Genomic DNA, 21,810 nt, shown 5'->3' with positions numbered 1-21,810 from the left:
CAATAGTTTGTGAATTGTGAAATAGAATCATTGTAGATACTAACGATAGTAATAGTCTTATTTCTTTGGAATATTCATTTGCTCTAAATGAGGATAGGATACAAGGCAATTTTAAACAGTTTTATAAACAAATAACATTATAGTAACTTCTCTAAGTGACCATATTTATTTAGTGTAGAAAGGGAGGTATTATTCATGATTCCTATCTTTTGTTCACATCTGTTTAGTTTCTTCTCTGTAATTTTCTTGTGGTCTTAAAAAAAGCTTATTTTTATTCTTTTAGCTGTCACTTATATTTTTTGTGAAATGGTGATTATGAAACAAAATAGAAAAATAAATAACAGAAGTAGTTAATATATCTGAAACTTCTGACCAAACCATCAGTTTGTGTGTGTGTGTGTGTGTGTGTGTGTGTGTGTGTGTGTATGTGTGTGTGTGACAACTAATCTTGTTAAAAGGATTCTATAATCCCATCTCAGAAACAAATAGTACTATCAAAAACGACTGATGGGATGACCATATGCTTTTAGAAAATTAGGCTCTAATGGCTAATCATAGAAGTTCTGATCAAGGAAATAATAATAAAAACAAAAATAAATTTACTCTTATTAACTAGTCTAGAATAAACATCTCTCACTGAAATGTGTCATCTGAGCAAAAGATCGAAGCTTTTAATTTTCATCTTAGGGTTTTAAGCTGAGATATAAAAATAAGTAGGAGAGGGCTTCCCTGGTGGCGCAGTGGTTGAGAGTCCACCTGCCGATGCAGGGGACACGGGTTCGTGCCCCCATCCGCGAAGATCCCACATGCCGCGGAGCGGCTGGGCCCGTGAGCCATGGCCGCTGAGCCTGCGCGTCTGGAGCCTGTGCTCCACAACGGGAGAGGCCACAACAGTGAGAGGCCGGCATATCGAAAAAAAAAAAAAAAATACAAGTCAGGGCTTTTTTAGGCATCAGAAGTCCTAAGGTGTCATATCCTGATATCTGGGGTATTTGGCTACTTCCTATTGTTGCCAAGTTATGGTGCCACTGTGTGAAATATGAAATGTGCTTTAGGTGACCCTCTGAATTTCACACAAAAATTGTCTAGTGTCAAGACAATGCCTTCCGTACTTTTACACAATATTTTCAAATATATTAAGTGGATATCAGATAGTGTAGTTAGCGCTTCACAGTAATCTTTCTTTGAAGTTTGGCTTGGTAAACTGATGGCAGTGCCTAACTTTCATTGGGTTACTAAGAATAGGTTGCAAATTATCAGCTAAAAAGAGAGTGGGAGGACTAGAAAACGACAGAACCCAAATATTAAAGCCAGCCAGGAATGTCCTAAAAATAAAGAAACATACCCAAATCTACCAAGCACTAAGAAAAAAGCAAATGAAGATGTAGAATCCTCAGGAAATAAAAATGCAAGTGCTTAGTATCAAGTCTGCGGGTTCTTGCATTTTCCTATCTCTGTGTGAGATGAAGCTGTGTGTCATACCCTCATGTGATGGAAGACACCACAGAGTTACTGATATAATCACTGAGTTCTCTGATATGATCACAGAAGTGGACAGCTGCAATATGATACCCCCTTTCTGGGACATAGCTGGAGGCCAGTAGTGAAGGAAAATCCGCTCTGTGTGCAGAACTTAAGAGGAGTGCACCTGGTTGCTCATTTTGCTTGGAAGGAGGCATGGGATTATAATAATAATAATATCTATAATAATAAAATTAATATATATAATTAAATAATAATATTTATTTATTTATATAATAATATATAAAATAAAATAAATGTATATAATAATAATTCATGGGCAAGAAGAACCGTAGACCTCCTGCAAGGACTTTGCACCCTCTTCTAGGGAGAGTATTAGTAGGTTTTTGGTTGTAAGCAGGATAGTTGTATCATTTTAGGTGGAAGTATGACCTTGTCATTGTCCTTTTATGGAGATTAAGTGAGATTTAAGGAGATGCATATGGGTCCAAATTGACAAGGACTGGTCTTGTGATAGTTAATTTTATGTATCAATTTGACTGGGCCATGGTTTCCAGATATGTGGTCAAACACTTCTAGATGTTTCTGTGAGAGTATTTCTTGTGTGAGATTAACATTTAAATCAGCGGGCTTTGAGTAAATCAGATTGTCATCCAGAATGCTGGTGGGTCTCACCCAATCAGCTGAAAGCCTTAATAAAACAAAAACTGACACACACACACACCACCCCACCATCCCCACCCCCCGCCCCCCCGCCCCCCCAAGCAAGGAGGAATTCTGCAGCCAGCAGAGAGCCTTCGGGCTTGAACTGCTATTCCCTGAGTCTTCAGCCTGCTGACCCACCCTGCAGAGCTGCAGATTTTGGATTTGACAGCCTCCATAATCTTGTGAGCTAATTATTGAAAATCAACCTCCCTCTCTCCCTCTCTCTCTCTCTGCCCATATACTATTGGTTCTCTTTCTCTGGAGAACTAATACATTTGTGCTTGCATATAACCACAGAGGTATGACAATGCAATTTACCCACCGACTTGGTACTAAGCATCTGCACCACTTGCGCATGGCCAGTGGCTCTAGACGCTTCTGACAACATGGTGGTCATTCTGCTATGGCTTTAAAACTCCTTTGTCCAGGGTGGCACTGCACACTAGGGGCCCTTTTATCAAGACCTCATCATTGCGTAGAGAAGGATATTTTACAAAGATATAGTGTAGAAGGGTTTCGGACTAAATGTTTATTCAGGTTTTCTGGCAATATGAAAGTTATGGAAAAACTTTATGATTACAAGATAGAAAGAAAGGATTCTGTGAGGTGGCTGTGTTATCTTCCACGTTCTCAGGCTGGAAGTGAGGTTCTGGAGCTGCTGGAGAAAGTTGATTGAGTGACAAAAGTCAAACAGGTTATGACGGCATTCTTTTCTATACACCAAATTCATGCGGTATCATTAATGAAGAGGATTTTCCCTCCCTTTGTTCCTACATATCTGCAGAGACAGTGTGACATTTTGCTACCATCATCTACTTTTAGAGATTATGCAGGGCAATCATAGAAGGCCAAGAAGAGACCCTGAGAGCACCAGGCTGCCTCTCTGACCGGCCTATGCTTGTTAACACTTTCTTTAAAGAACAGTTCTTAGTCAACTGTCAAGGCTCACGAACATGATCAGTACAGCCCCTAAAAATACTGGGGAGGCTCATAACAGGAACAGAGCAGAAGGCTTTTAGATGAAAACAGAAGTAAAGTATCATGAAACTTAATGGGACTCTCATTTGTAAATTCTATCTTTATAGACAGCAAAGAATTTTGGGGCAAAGGAGAATTTGAGGGGCAATGTAAGGAAAGTAAAAGGAGGATACATTTTTCTGACTCGTTGGAAGATTCCTCTGTGGTCCTTGGAACAAGAGGCTAAATGGACATTTTCCCAGCCTGGGCAGATGAAAACCTAGATGGCTACCCTCCCGATGGTTTGATTCTCTGGACTTGACGAACTATCCATTGAATGTTGTCTGTAGAAAAGGGCATCTACTTTAGTTCTCTCAAAAAATGGTTATTCAATATGCTTGTTTAATGATCCCATTGGACCCAAAGCCTCGATTTCAAAATCTTCATGTACCTCATGTACAAAATCTAGTCCCTCAATTTTCTGAAGCAACTGAGTAGCATAATATAATATGTAATATGATAGTTAAGCCTGAGTGGGGTGTTGTTTGGTTTGATTTTGTCTTGCGTTTTACAGTGAGGTGTCAAGTTACTGCTAGGGAAACATACCCTTGATTATTTGGTGAAGGGAAAAAAAAACTAAATTTGGTTGAGAACAAATCTTATGCCCAACAATATATAAGGGGCGTATTATTAAACCATTTCATGTATTAAGCATTTTCTACGGATCAGGTACTCTTTGGGGCACCAGGGATACTCTGGAGAACAAGATAGGTACTACTATCGGGCTTCCCCAGTGGCGCAGTGGTTGAGAGTCCGCCTGCCGATGCAGGGGACACGGGTTCGTGCCCCGGTCCAGGAAGATCCCACATGCCGCGGAGCGGCTGGGCCCGTGAGCCATGGCCGCTGAGCCTGCGCGTCCGGAGCCTGTGCTCCGCAACGGGAGAGGCCACAACAGTGAGAGGCCCGCATACCGCAAAAAAAAAAAGGAAAAATAGGTACTATCCCTGGCTCACAGAGACTACTTATTAGTTGGGGGAGACAAACAACAAACACTCAGAAAGTCAGCTAATAAAACTAATATGCAAGTAACGGAAACAGAGTAAGTGACACTGTGTAAGTGATGTTTGATTGGAGACTGTTAGGCAGGAGAGAAACCTGAATTGTTTGTGTTATCTGGTCTTCAGGGAACTCAAGGTCCAGGGAGTCACCGGAGATTTAGAATAGTAGCACAAAGTCCCTGACAATGGAGGGAGGGGAGAGGCATGCAAAGCATTAGCTGAATTAGGAAGTCACATGAGGGGCTTCTGGGCATTCAGAAGTTCCTTTTTAGATTTATCTTTTCCCAGATATCACAGAACTGTAGAATCAATATTAGAGCTGCAAGAGAACTTCTAGCACGTTCACTTGAGAAATGAATAATCTAAAGGGTTCAACATGCCCAAGTCTGTATTTTAATGGCATTAAGGCATAGCAGGGCCTTAGGAAAAGTAGAAATATCTGTAAGCTTACTTTTGCTTTTGGGAAAGCGCTGTTCAATTTAACAAAATAAATTCAGACTTTGCCCTCCCTGAGTTTAGCAACGCTGTCCGTCTTGGGCATCCTTGTTAGACCCAGGACTTAGCACGGTGTCCGGCACAAAAAAGGTGCTCTGTGGAGGCCTGAAGGATTAAAAACAACAGGCCACCATCAGTTGGTGCTTGTACCTCTTTCTGTAACTCAAGGATAAGCTAAACGACCTAGAACAAGCATCTTCTGTGCTGCTGGCTTTCTCTGACCTGCTTTCAATGATTCTACCCTCTCAACAGGCCCATATTTACATTCTATTATTTTCCATCCACCTTGAACAATTAAAAACTCCTCTGGTTTAGCTTTTGCCTTACTTTCTGCTTTTTCACCTTAAATTTAACTTTTACTTCAAACACGTGGTAAACAAGCACTTATTCTGTTATCGTGGCATTTAGGTCTTTACTGCCTGTTCTGGAACATTGTGTGGAGACCAAGAGAGGAGGGGGGAATTCGAAAAAACGAAGAGGATCACCTTTTCAGGCCTTTAAAGGAATTCCCATCCAACTAGTCTGACCTTGACCCAGCAGATTAAGTGGCCCACACTGTTTCTGCTCTTTAAACACAGCACATAACCGGTATTATTTTGATTTGTTGGAGCCCTTTGCATTACATGATGTGTTCTGTTTGTGGCTGTGGTATGTGTGGAGTGGGGTAAGGAACATAGACACATTATATTTTCTTTTTTCTTCTTTTTTTTTTTTAAAGATATGTCATATTTTCTATGTGAGATTCCAACTTGAGTCAGCACTTTAAATTCTTAATTTCAATTACTTTTCTTCGCAATTTACATTAAGTATTAGTATCCCCATTATACGGATTAAGAGATAAAGATGTAGAGAATACCTTGTCTAAGTTCTCACAGGTAATGAGCCTCGGTTGTAGCTGACTTAAGTGTACTGCAAAGATCTCTATCCTCAGCACATTACTGTCACTGCTGAGCTTGTCGTGGGAGGTGACATAAACATTTTTTTAAAAGTTGCTTTACATAAAAATGATGCCATTCAACCTTTTGCCAGCCACCCGTGCCTCCTGGTTTTCCCACTACGAGTTACTATGACATTTATCTTATTTCGTTGCTGCAATTTGTAGGCAGGCTTTACAGGAAACAGCCCATAAGGGTGGCCTGAGCTTCTGTTGCTTCTTGCTAAATTAATTATAGGGTTAGAAATGGAGTCGACTGGAGAGAGATTTACTTACCCTGAGCAAATGAAAGCTTTCGGGTTTCACTTTTGTTTGGCAAAAGATGTCCATCGGAAATCCAGGCTCCTTATTTACTTTGTAAATACAGTTGGGGTGAAAGAGAGCCCTTTATATTGTTTTCATGTCTGTTACAACTTTAATATGTGTGTCCCAAGAAGAACTCGGCCTGCAAAGAAATTCCAAGCCCTGTGCTGCCTGAACTCTGAGCTGGGCTGTGAGGCACATAGGGAAAGTAGGTGTGTATGAGGGTTCATCCTGGACAGAGAAAAGGGAGTAAAGCCAAAAGCCCTCTGACTTGATCCTTGCGACAACATCTGACATTTTATCATTACAAATTCATTTTTTTAATCAACCAAGGCCTTTTAAAATGCAAATGCCTAGCAATAAATGCCCAATAATAAAGCTATGTCAACAATATATAAGGATTTCAGTAAGGACTGATAAAGTTAACCCCTGTGACCCCACCCTGTTCCCTCATCAGCCAATCAGAGAATTGTGCACCATCTCCTACCCTGCGACACACGCCCCCCACCTGGCTTTTAAAAATGCTTTGCTGAAACCCTTCCAGGAGTTCAAGGCTTTTCAGGGCATGAGCCACCTCGTCTCCTTGCATGACCTTGCAATAAACCTTTCTCTGCTCAAAAAAAAAAAAAAACCAAAGTAATAATAATAATAAAATATAAAGCTTTCAGTAAAGCCATAGTCCTCTTGAATTTAGAAAGTCACAGATAATACTGAATTTTGATTTCAAAAATTGTCCAATTTATTCCTGAATTATTTTTCATAATCATACAGAAAATACCTTGGAGGTCTTTTTCCAGGTCAATCCTGAGAGCCAAATACAAAGCTATCGAATATGTGCTATTCCTTACCCTTCATACTGTATTCTAATTGACAGTCATTTTTTACTTTTATTTCTTGTTCATTGGATTATGCTACGTCAGACATTGACAGCATTATAAAGATGGGGATACAGTGAGTTTTCAACCCAACATAGACCCGTTGGTTTGTTCTAGATTCCCATTCCTCCCATGTCAAGAGCTGCCACTGGCCTCCCTTCTTTAATTTATTCCCTGATTAAAATTAAAAATTTACTACAAAGCCATGTCCGCATCCTACCACCAACTTCCCTGTGGCCTGACTTTCCAGAAGGGATGGGCATAGAACATGGTGTTATCACTTCTGACAGATTGCTAATCCCTATGCTGGGTTATAACTATGCTTGTCTAAACTTTTATCTTCCAACTGCATAAATTTCCCCATTCCAACTTCCAACATTTCTTTATGTGTTTGTGTGTGTAAATTTGTTCATTTTCAATGAGGTAGGGGTAGTGTAAAAAAAAATGCAAATATCCTTTGAAGGAATGATAGCTGAGTGATCGATCACATTTGGTTTGAATTAACTTTTCAAAGCACATTGGAATGTTCTCCTTCTTAAAAGGGATTTTCCTTGGTGGTTTTTAAGATCTCTTCACAATAGGGCTCCGTCTACCTTTGTAGGTAGTTCCCCACCTGCCTCTCACCAGGTGAGATCATGTTTACCACTGTATCTCCTGCATCTAGCGCAATGTCTGATGCATAGTTCTAGAAGAATCTGTGGATGAATGAATGAATGAGTTCCACCGGGCCTAGAGCGTATCAGACACAGAGGTGCCTATGCAGGCTAATAATCAGCAGTCCTTCAAACGGGTATGTTTTCTAAGACATTATTAATTCCATATTTATTGGGGTGGGGGGCAGTGAGAGAAAGAGAGGAGAGGCAGATTTGTGTCAGCTAAGATTTTTTTTTTTAATATTTATTTATTTATGTGTCTGTGTCGGGTCTTAGTTGTGGCATGCAGGATCTTTAGTTGCGGCATGCTAACTTCTTAGTTGAGGCATGTGGGATCTAGTTCCCTGACCAGGGATCAAACCTAGGCCTCCTGCATTGGGAGCGCAGAGTCTTAGCCACCGGACCACCAGGGAAGTCCCTAAGATCTTTTTTATTTCACTTGAAAGTGCTGTTATCCACTTCAGCAGTAGCAGCAAGAGAGCCATGTACATTTGCTTGTGTGTAAGGTCTGAGTACGGACCATATTTCCAAATTATGCCAGAGATACTACATAGCACCTTAAAATTTGGTGCCCATACTATTCCCTCTGCCCAGAATGACTTTCCCTTTTGTGTACCTAGCTGGCCTTTCCAGGATCAGGCCAAATATCTTTTGTTTGTGGAGACTTTCCTCAACAATTCCAAGTCTGGGGACTTTCCTGGTGGTGCAGTGGATAAGACTCCATGCTCCCAATGCAGGGGGCCCAGGTTTGATCCCTGGTCATGGAACCAGATCCCACACACATGCCACAACTAAGGAGCCCGCCGGTCGCAACTAAGACCCAGGGCAACCAAATAAAAAAATAACTATTAAAACAAAAAAAAATTCCAAGTCTGCTGCCTCTCCCCAGTAGAAAATTCCCCTCTCTGTTGTTCTATGACAGGTTGCTCAGACCTTTGTTTTAACACTCATCGTGTTGTATCATAATTTACGTGTGTGTCTCCCTACTTAGAATGAGTGCTTCTGTCAAGTCAGATAACGGGATTACTCATATCTGTGTCCTTTGATCTTAATATCTGTACTTACTTGATAAATGCTTGTTAAATACTTGCACGAATGAATAAATGGAAGGGAGGGGAGGGAGTGGGGCAGGAAGGAAGGAGGGAAGGAATGAAGGATGTATCAGTTCAATACCTCCTGTGATGATTAGCTGACAGCAGGGCTTTGAGGCAGTTAGCATTAGTGGGAAGGAGGATGGGAGGCAATATTTCAGAGTTTGGGGGACCAGAGAGTATGTCACTGCCATGGGTGGGAAGTGGGAGAGGCATAGGAGTCAACTTCAGTGACAAAGAAAGGTTAACTGAAGGAGATAAATCTGGTCCTATAAGTAAGTTTTGTTACCTCACAATTTTGCCTATCATCTGTCCAACTCAGAAGAAAAATAACAATAATTGCTTAATCCTTAATAATGAAAAAATGCTGTTAGAGAAGACAACATAAGGTCTGCCGAGTAGACGGCTACACGTAGATTATTTAACAAAACCCTATTCCAAGATTCTTATAGTGTATAGTCTTGCTTATTCAACATCACTGCCTTGGGAAAAAAATAAGCCCTGTGTAAATAAAGCATGTAGTTTTGTGGGTTTTAATAACTCAACACTATTATTCTAGATAATGCGTTCTCTTAGTTATCTGCTGTATCACATTCCTAACTCCTTTATGCATGTCGATTTTGACAATTATGAATAGGGAAGGTAATAGTCACTATAGAACCTGTGTTCTATAGATAGACATTTAACCACCATTGCTAGTTACTGATCTATAACAGTTATCCTGAATTAGCTCATTTATCATCATCATTTTGTATTTGATGAATACTGTAAAAAAAAAATGCACTTGGTGACAACCTTCAACAAAAACTGATCCATTTTGTTGCTCTCTAGAGTAATAATTATGTTTTCTGGCATTTCTATGTACTATCTTTGGAGATGCTCCAGGAAAAAGATTTCCGTACGCATTCACCAATAAAACAATAAGTATGGCAACCTAAATGGTGCAGCACAGGATTGTTATAGAATTTATGACAGTTTGAGCAATACAAAATAATCATATTGCCCTGTTATCAATGGAAGACATTTTATCTAAGGAATGAAGACTAACACAGCTGACACATTAAAGAAATAGCCCAAGAGGGGAACTTAATTATTTTGCATGTTTGTCAATTGCAGATGTATTAAAATGGGGGAAAAAAAACATGACATTTTTTTTATATCCCTAAGATTTATATGCATTCATATTTAGGCTTCTGAAAAGATAAATCATTTTAGAAATCGATGTTCATATTCTGAAACTTGCTTGTCAAACCCTGATCTCATTTTATATTGACATGAAAATACTTTAACAGTAAAAAAAAAAGTTAAGTCCTTATATTTTTCAAAATATTTCCTCTAATATGTTGAGAAGTACCAGGAATTTGTTTTCTGCGCCTTTAAATTAAATGGAAAGAATCATATCTTAGTAAAGCTTTCAGGTTGTACTATTTATAGCTCATCATTAAGGAAAAATTTTACTTAATCACTAAGTAGGAAAGCTAAAATAGTTTTCGTATTAAAATACACAGTGGAAACTGTTTTGTTTCAGTGCAAACATTACATCTTGGTGAATAATTCCCATTTGAAAAGCTAAAATAATTTTCGTATTAAAATACACATACATTGGAAACTGTTTTGTTTCAGTGCAAACATTACATCTTGATGAATAATTCCCATTTGAGAGTTTGATTGCGTTTTCCCAGTATGAGGAATAAATGAGACGATTGGCTTGGGGGAGTGGGGAACTAATTAGCGTATCTCATATCAAGCCGTCTATCTATTTTCTTTGCCCTCACAAGGTATTGCGGAGGCATTATCTGGAACTGATTAAACCCCAGGAGAGAAGTGGGGGAAATCATACATTCGGGAGTAGTTCTCCCGGAGAACGCGAGCGCCCTCTAGCTCGTATTTACAAGCAGATACTGGTGACGTAGCTCGGGCCACTTCGCCACCAGGGTGTAGGAGGGAAGGGGCCGGATTTCTCCCGGTAGGAGCACTCTCTGAACCAAAGAAAGAGGCTGGCGACAGGAAGGAAGAACAGATCAAGCGTTTGAATAGCAGCCACAGGACAACCTAAAGCCTGTGAAGAGTTAGGCGCGCGTCGCACACAGTTCCCCCGCGTACCTCCCCCGACCCCATACACCCGCCGCCGTGTGTCACCTTCCTGTTCGGAAGTCTTAGTAGGTTGCTGGGACAGAACAGGGGGCCCCTGCTCCACCCATCAGGTATCCGGTTGGAAGAAAAGCCAGTCTCAACAACTTGATTCTCTCCGTTAAATGATAAGTTTAGCAGACCATCCGTCTCCAACGGCTGCACATTAGTGTAGGGTGAGGAGGGAGCACAGCAGAGGATACTTTTCTGTTCCAACCACAAATCATACGGTTGTGCCTCTTCTCTGTTCCACTTAGAGCCCTCTAACTTAAATTCCACGTTCCTCCTGGAATGCGAGCAGAGCCTCTTTGAGAAAATGAACTCTGTGCATGTGTTTTGAATTTTTTCTGGACTGATTTGTGATGATAATCAGTCAAGTTACATTTCTTGTGTGTCTTGCTGGGGGTGTAATAAACCCAGGGCACTGATGACTGTAATTTTCTGGATGATGTTGCAACGAAGGGAATAAATGGCCCAGTGTTGAACTTTGCAGCTTGCTCCCTTCCTGTATGTAAATTGCCTTTTATATAAAGTGGGGTTCATAACAGAGCTGGGACAGCCGCCTCTGACTCGTGCTCCCTTATCATCTCAACTTCCAGTCCTATCAGGCACATAGCAGGGAGGCTACTCCAGCCATAACTAAGCTCTACCTCCAGCCTCCAGAAAGGAATCCCCAACCTTCATATCCTAGACAACCTGAAGAATGAAAGAGGAAGCTATAAAATCCCCTTTGAAAGGTTTGTCTGCTTTTATTAAGATAATTTGGATGAAATGGGTAAAACAAAGATGCTTCAGAGGATTTGGGGTTACTTGGCATGGGGGGGCACAGGAGGTGAGTCGCTGGAGGTTTCTTAATCTCATGTTTAAAAAACAAACAGGCAGAAATCCTGGTGCAGTTTGGTGTTTCTGGTCATTCTTCAAAAATTTTGCTTTCTCAAAAGGGGAAGGAACCGGGTGGGAGCGGGGCTGGCCTAGACTAGTTGAAGTGGAGCGTGGGATATGGGGATACTGGCAATAACAAAGTCATGTTATATGAAGAATCCGTGAAAGAGGAAGCAGAAGTGGGCCAGTTGCTGTGACTTGGAGTTTCCTAAACCTTGCTTTGGGTTGGAGTGTCAGTTTCGGGGAATAGTAAGTGCTTTTTAATGAGTGGGTGCTGAGCAGAATTTCCCAGCCAGCCTCCAGCAGAGAGGATGTGTGTTCTCTTCTGCCAGTTTGAGGCTGCTGCAAAGCAGTGGAGGCTACAGATCACGTTAAGACAAATAAGGTGGTTGGTTTGCAAAACAAATTCCTGCCCAGCACCAAAGAAAAACCGCTTCACATGTATTCTTGGTTTGACAGTTAGTAGTTCGGAGTGTGTCAGATCCAGTAGGCAACCTTAAATGGCAGGGCCGTTGGCAGCAAGGGGTCATGGCAGGGCAGGCACCGCAGACATCCCTGACAAGCGCCAGGTACCCGGCCCTGCAAACTTAGTAACTTGCAGCCCTCTCCCCGCTCCTGGCCCAGTCGTTGTGCTCGTGGCTTCCCCGCCGGCGCTGGCGCAAGTCCTCCCACCGGCGGTCAGACTGCAGCTCCCAGGCATCTCCCAGCGGCGGGGTTACTGGAAGGCACCGCACCGCTGCTCTGCAGAGCTTCCCTCCTTCCCTCCCTTACTTTCTGGAGCGGAGGAGGCTCCCGGCTAATCTTTCAGGAGTTAACGAGTCACAAGTTATCTGGGACTTGAGGGAAAGATCGAGGTGGTAAACCTGTAAGAAGACTGCGGGGTCAACCCTGAATTAAACCGGAGGAGGGGTAGGGAAGACGAGCACAAACTAAGAGATTTGAAGACAATGGGATGCGACCTTGCGGAGTTTTCAGGTCGGGGAGCGGGCGAGGGAACCTCGGGAGTCGACGATGGCCTGGGATGCCGACTCCGCACCGCCCCAGGGTCACGCCAGGTCTGTCCCCTAACTTGCCACCTCCTCACGTGTTTTTGGCAAGGCGGGGATTAAAAAGGCAAGGGGGAAAATTACATGCGGAAAGGACTGAATGTTCCCAAAGATTACTTTAGGGGGAAAAAAAAAAAGTGAAATGCAGATTTTTTTTTCCTTTAGTGCTGAGACGAATTTTATTTCCGCCCCCTCCCCTCCACATTCCTGACCTCTCTCCCTCCCCCTTCCCTCTTTCTTTCCTTCCTTCCTCCTCTTCCAAGTTCTGGGATTTTTCAGCCTTGCTTGGCTTGGGCCAAAAGCACAAAAAAGGCGTTTTCGGAAGCGGCTCGGCCGTGCACAAGGGCCATTTGTTTGTTTTGGGACTCGGGGCAGGAAATCTTGCCCGGCCTGAGTCACGGCGGCTCCTTCAAGGAAACGTCAGTGTTCTCTGGTCGCCCTCGCCCGCTGCGCGCCCGGCCGCCGCTGCCCATGGGGGAGATGCAGGGCGCGCTGGCCAGGGCCCGACTCGAGTCCCTGCTCCGGCCCCGGCACAAAAAGAGGGCCGAGGCGCAGAAACGGAGCGAGTCCTTCTTGCTGACCGGACTGGGTAAGCGCCGCTGCCGGCACGCGGGGGGTTTGTCTCACCAACTCCTCCACTAGTTGCTCGCATTGGGCGAGAGGGGCTGGGTATTTGGGGTAGTACCAAGGATGGAGAGATGGGGAAGGGGTAGGAGGGCGGCGGGAACCCGGGGACGCGCCGGGCGCTCTGGCCCCAAGCTGGGGCCGGAGATAAGGGCGTGCGGGGCCGCCCTCCCCGGGCGCTGCAGCCCTGCGCCCGACAGATAACCTCAGCTGGCGGTGCGCGGCCGGCCGGCGAGGGCTGCGGAGGCTGCCTTGCGGATTAGGGGAGAGTGTCAGGGTCGGCGCCGGGGCCGGGAGTGAATCCGAGCGGAGAGTTTGAGAAGCCAGAGCGGGCACAGAGCCACCCCGATCGCCTCGCACCGGGCAGAAAGCGCTCTGATTTCCTGATGTGCCGCGACTCTGATTTCCTCGCAGGGCGGAATAAATGAGAAAGGTGGAAAATTACCCCGGCCGCTCCCTCCCTCCCCACCCCCTCCGCCGGCGGTTTCCCCCTCTCCGGCCCGGGAGCCGAGCGAGGCCGACAACTGCCCTGCGCCGGGCCCTGCCCGGGCGGTCCCCGCGCCCCCCGCGTCCCCCGCCCCCGCTCCGGGCTGGCCCCTCTCGCCGGGGGCGGAACCGCCTGCCGCCGGCCGCTTTGCCGCCGGGCAAGTCGCGGGGCAGCCGGGGGCGGGGTCGCGACGGGGCCGGGCAGCGCCGCCTCCTCCATGTCTTGTGGGTCCCGCCCTCGCGGCGGCACAAGGCATATAAAGCCGGCGGCGCGGCCGGAGCGCAGTGTTGGCTGAGCCGGTCTCTCGGGCCTGAGAAGTCCTCGTGCTCTCTCTCTGTGGTGATGACGGTGAAAACCGAGGCTGCTAGGGACACCCTCACTTACTCCAGGATGAGGGGCATGGTAGCAATTCTCATCGGTGAGTGTAGGAATACGACTGGACTTCCAGGTTACGCCAAGTGGAAAGTTTTGAAGGTCGCGGATCAGACTGGTGCGTGTGGCGTCGGATGTTACAAAGCCGTCTAAACGTTTCTCCTCTAATTCGCAGCTTTCATGAAACAGAGAAGGATGGGCCTGAACGACTTTATTCAGAAGATTGCCAATAACTCCTATGCATGCAAACAGTAAGTTTGGTGGGGCGACGTGGGGAAATAGAATTAAGTAGGGAAGTTTCCATTTACCAGCGGTAAAGACATCCTCATCAATATATTGATCAGGAAGCCGACGACTTACCGAGGGTGGGGATCCCTTTTCTCTTTAAGTTCTAATTATTTCAAACATTTAAAGCATTACAATTAATTTGCTGATTTGGCTTGTTCTGGAAATGCAAGGTAAAATTTTCTTTTTTATAAACGTATTTATTTTTGGCTGCGTTGGGTCTTCGTTGCTGTGCCCAGGCCTAGTTGTGGTGCGCGGGGGCTACTCTTTGTTGCGGTGCGTGGGCTTCTCATTGTGGCGGCTTCTCTTGTTGCGGAGCACAAGGGCTCTAGGCGCGCTGGCTTCAGTAGTTGTGGCGCGCGGGCTCAGTAGCTCCCGCGGCATAGTGGGATCTTCCCGGACCAGGGCTCGAACCCGTGTCCCCTGCGTTAGCAGGGGGATTCTTAACCACTGCGCCACCAGGGAAGTCCCAATAAAATTTTCATATTTGCCTAATTCACCCCCTCTCTCCTTGAAGAACCACCCTCTGTGTTTAACTGGGTTTATCATTTTGGCTGTTATTTTCTCTCACTGAGTAATTGACTTGGGTGTTTTTAAATACTGAATCCCCCGGAAAGGTTGAGCCAGAAATTCACTATTGGTGTTGGTCTGCCCTCACGTGGCGAGTTAGGATGTTCAACGTTGCTCCTTTCTTCTCTGCAGCCCTGAAGTTCAGTCCATTTTGAAAATCTCCCAACCTCAGGAGCCTGAGCTCATGAATGCCAACCCTTCTCCTCCAGTAAGTGTTCTCTATTCGTGATGCATCCGTGGAGAATCTTGTAAATGAGTCAGTTAGTTTTCCTATGTTGATGAATTATAAAATAGCATTTGAATTAGCGTCAAGGCAGGAATGCCTCGTTGGTTCATGGCAAACAAGTGATGTAAGCACTTAAGTATGAGTCAGTGGAGTATTTTAAAAGACATATTTCATAAAAGTTTTCTGCTTAAGAACAACACGATTATATACAGTTTCCATACTCTCATTTGAAATATTTGCATGTATGGATGAAAAGGAGTTTGGAATGTGTTTATAGGTGTTTGGGGACCTGCCCCTGTCATTTGCAGATGTACCACCTTTTTGCATTGCCTATACTTTATTAATCTCTATCTTCCTTTGAAGCAAGGATATTAAAAGAAAACCTTTTATTTTCCAGCCGAGTCCTTCTCAGCAAATTAACCTGGGCCCATCATCCAACCCTCATGCTAAACCATCTGACTTTCACTTCTTGAAAGTGATCGGGAAGGGCAGTTTTGGAAAGGTAATTTCACATCTGAAGCTCTCATTATTTATAGTCTTTCATATGCTCATTTTACATCTCCCTGGATGTGAACAGGAAAATGATCTTTAATTTCAATTTCAGGTTCTCCTGGCAAGACACAAAGCCGAAGAAGCATTCTATGCAGTCAAAGTTTTACAAAAGAAAGCGATCCTGAAAAAGAAGGAGGTATGAGATGGGCTTGGAGATAGACATTCAGTAGACATTACCTTGCCATCTTGGTGCCACGTTGAAATTTGCCACTAAATCTTGATTGTCCTTTTTCTAGGAAAAGCATATTATGTCGGAGCGGAATGTTCTCCTGAAGAACGTGAAACACCCTTTCCTGGTGGGCCTTCACTTCTCTTTCCAGACGGCTGACAAACTGTACTTTGTCCTAGACTACATTAACGGTGGAGAGGTGAGCAGAGAGGATGGGAGCTGACCCCTGGCTGTCCCATGCATAGCCTGCTTTGTTTTAATTTGAGAGGAAAGTTTTTAAAAGATAATTAGTGGGGGAAGAGTTACCAGATTTAGTATTTCCTTTAACCTGCCAGCATTCAGATGGCTTATAAACTATTTAGGGCCACTTCCTGCAATTGTCCTCTTTAGCTATATATGTCAAGACAGAGCCAATGCATTGTCCGGGGTTTTTGGCAACCCAGGCTAACTCTGTTCTATCTCCTACAGTTGTTCTACCATCTCCAGAGGGAGCGATGCTTCCTGGAACCACGGGCTCGGTTCTATGCTGCTGAAATAGCCAGTGCCTTGGGTTACCTGCACTCTCTGAACATCGTTTATAGGTGAGCTGAAGGGCTCTTAAGACTCCCTTCCTTGTGTAAAGGAGACATAGCCCGGCCTTTGACAGGGCCTTAAAATAATCTGTTTAGGCACAACTTGGTCACCTAAAACCAGGTCCCCGGCATGTGACCCATCTGTTGACTCCCTGCCACTAGGGAACTAGCCAATGAGGATTGTGCCTCATCCAGAATAGATAAACAGAACAAGGACCCCCTTTTAGATTCACTAACACAACTACAGTGAATGCAAAGTGCTTCCGATAGCCCTAGTGGTGATCTTTACGGAGGATTGCTAATGCGGTGAAATTAACTTAATATGACTACTTTCCTTTTTTTTTTTTTTTTTTTTTTTACAGAGACTTAAAGCCAGAGAATATTTTGCTGGATTCACAGGGACACATTGTCCTTACTGACTTTGGACTCTGCAAGGAGAACATTGAACACAATGGCACGACATCCACCTTCTGCGGCACACCCGAGGTAGGCGAACTCCTGGTCCACACCCCTCCAGGAAGGGATCACTGCAGTGACTCTTAACTACTGAAAGAACAAGCTGTTTTCGGAGATGATTTAGTCCAGTTCAGTGCAAGTAAAATACACTGGCTGTTGGAGGCATGAGAAATTCCAAGGCCTCACGTTGCTTTAATTAAAGTGAGCTGTTTGTAAGGTCCACACTATAAAAGGTTCTAAACCCCTCAGTAAGATATCTGAGGAGGGCCCAATAGCTTTCAAAACATCAGGACATGTAAGTGGCCAGTCAGCCTCAAAGCCAGCAGTTTTATCAGGAAGTAGTTTAAAGAAATATATCCTCCAAGTGGACCCAGGGTCTCTCAGCCCTTTCAAAGTGCATGCCTGGTCTTGGGATTACCTCGTTTCAGGGGCTCTGAACTCTCTTTTCCTGGTCTGTCTTTCAGTATCTTGCACCTGAGGTACTTCATAAGCAGCCTTATGATAGGACCGTGGACTGGTGGTGTCTGGGGGCCGTCTTATATGAGATGCTCTATGGCCTGGTGAGTAGCCCATTGAAAATCGTGAAATATTGCCCTGGGTTGATACATTTCTCCCTAGAATGTAGTCTTAAAAATCTAGACTTAGTCTTAAAAATCCAGACTTATCTGGGCACACAAGCCCCATTGCAGACCTGATCATCACGTCTTGCCCTCTATCAGTATGCTTATCAAATGCTGATGAGAGAGGCATATTGGTTAAGCTATAGGTATTTTAGGGTAAACCGTTACCTAGTGGATTTTTTTCTTTTGTAAGTTCACATTTTACTAGGTGTGACCACACTTAACCTATGTGAGAGTGAAAAACATGGCTTATTAACATCTACCCCCCGATAAGGGTGGAAAATGTAGACACTTAAAAATCTAAGGCAAAGAAAACCTATCAGGTGATAAACTTTGTCCAAACCAGCTTCGTATATTACGTTTAAGTCTTTCTTGGTAATGGATGCTCTCCAAAACTTGCAGTTAAGTGGTAAGTAATCTTCCTGCTTCTTTCAGCCTCCATTTTATAGCCGAAACACAGCTGAGATGTACGACAACATTCTGAACAAACCCCTCCAGTTGAAGCCAAATATTACAAATTCTGCAAGACACGTCCTGGAGGGCCTCCTGCAGAAGGACAGGACAAAGAGGCTTGGTGCCAAGGATGACTTTGTGAGTCATTTTTTCCTCTCCTCCCGGGCTGCATGGGTAGAGCCCTAGACCTCGCCGCCCTTCTTGAATTTCACTCTTCTAAATTCGTGCTCCTTTCTCAACAGATGGAGATTAAGAATCACGTCTTCTTCTCCCTAATTAACTGGGATGATCTCATTAATAAGAAGATTACTCCCCCTTTTAACCCAAATGTGGTGAGTATCTCTCTCATGAGTGTGCACAGGCCCAGAGGGCCTTTCTTTAAGTCAGAGTTGCTGTTGGTAGTGGTGGAAGGGGAAGGGCCCTCAGGGAATAAATTGGCATTCGTAAGCCATTATTTTACCCACAGAAGAAAGAACTTTTGTCCCAACAAAACTCACGTTATTTTTCCACACCTTTTATAAATTACGGTAGCAAAAGACGGAAAGTAAGCATGGTCCTCATAGTTGAAACTTTGTGTGGCCTTTGGGTTTTGTGCTTGAAATGGTTGCTGATGGTGGAAGTTGCCATATGGTGCCTGCATGAGAATTTCCCTTTCTTGTCTCCATTGTGAATTCTTGACATCGAGTACTGTTTTCTTCCCTTCCTGCATCAGAGTGGACCCAGCGACCTGCGGCACTTTGATCCCGAGTTTACCGAAGAGCCAGTCCCCAACTCCATCGGTCGGTCGCCCGACAGTATCCTCCTCACAGCCAGCGTCAAGGAAGCGGCCGAGGCCTTCCTGGGCTTTTCCTACGCACCTCCCGTGGACTCTTTCCTCTGAATGGTCTTAGGGTTGGTTGTGAAGGATTTTACGGGCGTTTTTGAAATGTTTTAGTTAGCCTTTTGGCAGAGCTGCCAGCTGACAGGACATCTTAAAAGAGAATTTGCACATCCCTGGAAGCTTGCACATCTTGGCAATCTTATTGCACACTGTTTGCTGGAAGCTCTTCGAAGAGCACATCCTCCTCAGTGAGCTTGTGAGGTTTTCCTTTATCCTTCCTTCCAATGTGGTGCTATCTCTGAAATGAGCAGTAGAGGGCCGCCCCAGGCAGATGCAGTGGTCTCATTCTTAGGAGGACGCTGTTCGGAGAAGGAGCTTCTGAAGGTCTGTCCGGGCCGTGATAACGCATCTTATGAAACGTGCCTTTTCTGATGAGATCGTGTTAGCTCCAAAGTTCTTCCTGTTGCCGAGTGTTTCCGTTCTGTTTTTCCTTGTGGACTTTCCTGTGTGATCAGCCGTATGCGTGTGGTATGCTTGCTCACAGAAGGACTCAGTTATAAGCATCAATGTGACACTTGCAGGACACTACAACGTGGGACATTGTTTGTTTCTTCCATATTTGGAAGATAAATTTATGTGTAGGCTGTTTTTTTTTGTAAGATATAGTTAATAACTAAAATTTATCGAAAATGGTCTTGCAATGACTTGTATCCAGATGCTTAAAGAAGCATTGCTGCTACAAATATTTCTATTTTTAGAAAAGGTTTTTATGGACCAATGCCCCAGTTGTCAGTCAGAGCCTGGTGTTTTCATTGTTTAAAATATCACCTGTAAAATGGGCATTATTTATGTTTTTGGGTTTTTTTGTTTCTTTTTTGCATTCCTGATAATTATATGTATTGTATAAAGAAAGTCTGTACATTGGGTTATAACACTAGTATATTTAAACTTACAGGCTTATTTGTAATGTAAACCACCATTTTAATGTACTGTAATTAACATGGTTATAATAATGTACAATTCTTTCCCCCCCTCCCTACCACACACCTTTTTTTGTGTGTGATAAACCAACTTTGGTTTGCAATAAAACCTTGAAAAATATTTGCAGAAATTGTGTCATGTGTGTTATTTTGTAAATTTCAGTTAAGGGGGCAATAGCAGATCTCTTTAAAATTTAAAACCGGGGAAATGGCTGCTGTAGTTTACAGCTCAGTGGCTTGATTTCCTCCAATAGCATCAGCTTCTGACTCTAAGAGAGAATAGGGTGGTCTTAAAGCCAATTATTATTTTTTTTCTTTGGTGGGAGGCTGCATTGCATGACTTGCAGAATCTTAGTTCCCAGACCAGGGAGAACCCATGCCCCCTGCAGTGGAAGGACACAGAGTCCTAACCACTGGGCCACCAGGGGATTCTCTAAAGCCAATTTATGTCAGTCATTATCCATAAATCCATCCAAACAAGTCCTTGTCAATTTAACTCTCAAGGACAGCCATGAAGTAATGATCCCTATACTCTTGCCTGCCCTGTGAAGTTGGCTGTCTGTCTGACATTTGGCATTTGACATTTGAAGCAACAGGTAATTCTTTCAACAAATACTTGGTGCCTTCCCTGGTGCCAGGCTCTATTCTGAGTGCTGGGGATAAAGCAATGAGCAAAGCTGACAGATCTGCCCTTACACATCCTGGTGGGAAAGACAGACTTTCAATAACGCAGTTTGTCGAAATGGAAATCGGGATAACAGTCTGTAAGTGTATGAGAATGCCACTGAAGAGGGTGAGGGTGTTTGTCATACATGGCTATGTTCCCAAAATGCTGAGCCGGCAGGACTCCTGGTGCGTGAGAGTAACCAGAGCCGGAACAAGTCCAGTGTCAGCTCAGGGAAGGACCCTGGCAGGGGCATGTCCCTGGTTTGGACCAGAAGCCACTGAAGCTGGTGTGCACCCAGCACTGCATGGGCCCACCCGACTGATGTTCAGAGGCCTTCCCTAGAGCTCATCCCATTGGAATATTTCCTGTGGGAGAAAGGAAAGGGGCTTGATATTAGGAGATAATCATCTTGCGTCCAAGTTGTTTGGACTTTTTCACTTTTCTAGGCCTTCCACAAATTTCCTAGCATACGCGGGATTCTCCAATAGTTGGCCTTGCTGCTGCTCTAAGCCTACTGCACACCCTCTACCCTGACCTGTTAGTTTGCACAGGGATTTCCCCAGGGAAAGTAGTGGTCATTTTCCCTTTTATCATGGCTCTTATATCTCACCTCTCCCAGAAGGCTTGTAAGGGTTGAACAGGTGTTGGAGATCACTTAGTCTGTCTCTCTTGAGTCAATGACTTCTTGCTGAAGGGGAACCCCAGATCAAGCTCTGCATTTGAGTTACGGCTCTGCCCTACAGACATTAGCTGCATATTATAAACCCCTTACCAAACCCAAATGCCAAAATCGACAATGGTGACAAAGAAAGTCTAAAGTCCTAGTAATGACTGATGCTAGCCCTGACAAAAAGGCTTTCTGCATATCTCCCCCTCATTCTCATGATCAATAACAGTTAAGAGTTCCTCTTTGAACAATAAGTACTTAAATCACTTTTTTTATCTGAACATAAGTCTTGCAGCCCGGACTCTCCCATCTAATTATAGATAACTGAGAGGGGTTAATCATGGATTACAAAGCTTTTTAATTTTTTAAGGGTAGAAATTTGGTTTATGGCTTCAGTCAGTCACTGTGTAAGATCTGATTTGCATTGCTGGAGAGTTGATAAGAGCCAGAGGAGTCCCAAGTGTCACATAAACAGGAGGAGATTAAATCAAACACAAGTGGGTGGGAAAGGAACAGGGCAAGAACAGGGAAGTCCAGAAAGAAAAAGGGATCAACTAAAAAAAAGGCAAATATTTATCAAACACTATGATGTCAAATAGCATATGTGCAGAGGTATCTTTTATCTAGGGCTGTGGGGCACATCCCTGTCAGCATTTGAAACTACATTTGAGCATTATGG

General features: G+C 44.0%; 1 protein-coding gene across 4 annotated transcripts in view; it reads left to right on the top strand.

The window, feature by feature from the left end:
• The window catches only part of SGK1 (serum/glucocorticoid regulated kinase 1), a 108,373-nt gene extending 88,455 nt beyond the window's left edge, over window positions 1-19,918 (top strand). The window contains exons 1-12 of one of the 4 annotated variants that reach the window (XM_033867756.2): window positions 11,273-11,420; window positions 14,270-14,345; window positions 15,082-15,157; window positions 15,573-15,677; window positions 15,780-15,863; window positions 15,964-16,095; window positions 16,365-16,477; window positions 16,831-16,954; window positions 17,389-17,484; window positions 17,980-18,135; window positions 18,240-18,329; window positions 18,710-19,918. In XM_033867756.2, coding sequence (XP_033723647.1) covers window positions 11,387-11,420; window positions 14,270-14,345; window positions 15,082-15,157; window positions 15,573-15,677; window positions 15,780-15,863; window positions 15,964-16,095; window positions 16,365-16,477; window positions 16,831-16,954; window positions 17,389-17,484; window positions 17,980-18,135; window positions 18,240-18,329; window positions 18,710-18,877 — 1,254 coding nt within the window. In that variant the 5' untranslated portion in view covers window positions 11,273-11,386 and the 3' untranslated portion in view covers window positions 18,878-19,918. Of the gene's footprint in view, window positions 1-11,272; window positions 11,421-12,325; window positions 13,201-13,976; window positions 14,141-14,269; window positions 14,346-15,081; window positions 15,158-15,572; window positions 15,678-15,779; window positions 15,864-15,963; window positions 16,096-16,364; window positions 16,478-16,830; window positions 16,955-17,388; window positions 17,485-17,979; window positions 18,136-18,239; window positions 18,330-18,709 lie in introns of those variants that run through there. The other 3 variants (XM_033867754.2, XM_033867751.2, XM_033867752.2) reach the window with 3 other exon arrangements.
• Window positions 19,919-21,810: the final 1,892 nt, after the last annotated feature.

Source organism: Tursiops truncatus, chromosome 12 (genome assembly GCF_011762595.2).
Source record: "Tursiops truncatus isolate mTurTru1 chromosome 12, mTurTru1.mat.Y, whole genome shotgun sequence".
Taxonomy (NCBI): Eukaryota; Metazoa; Chordata; class Mammalia; order Artiodactyla; family Delphinidae; genus Tursiops; species Tursiops truncatus.
This window is presented reverse-complemented; position numbering and strand designations above follow the sequence as displayed.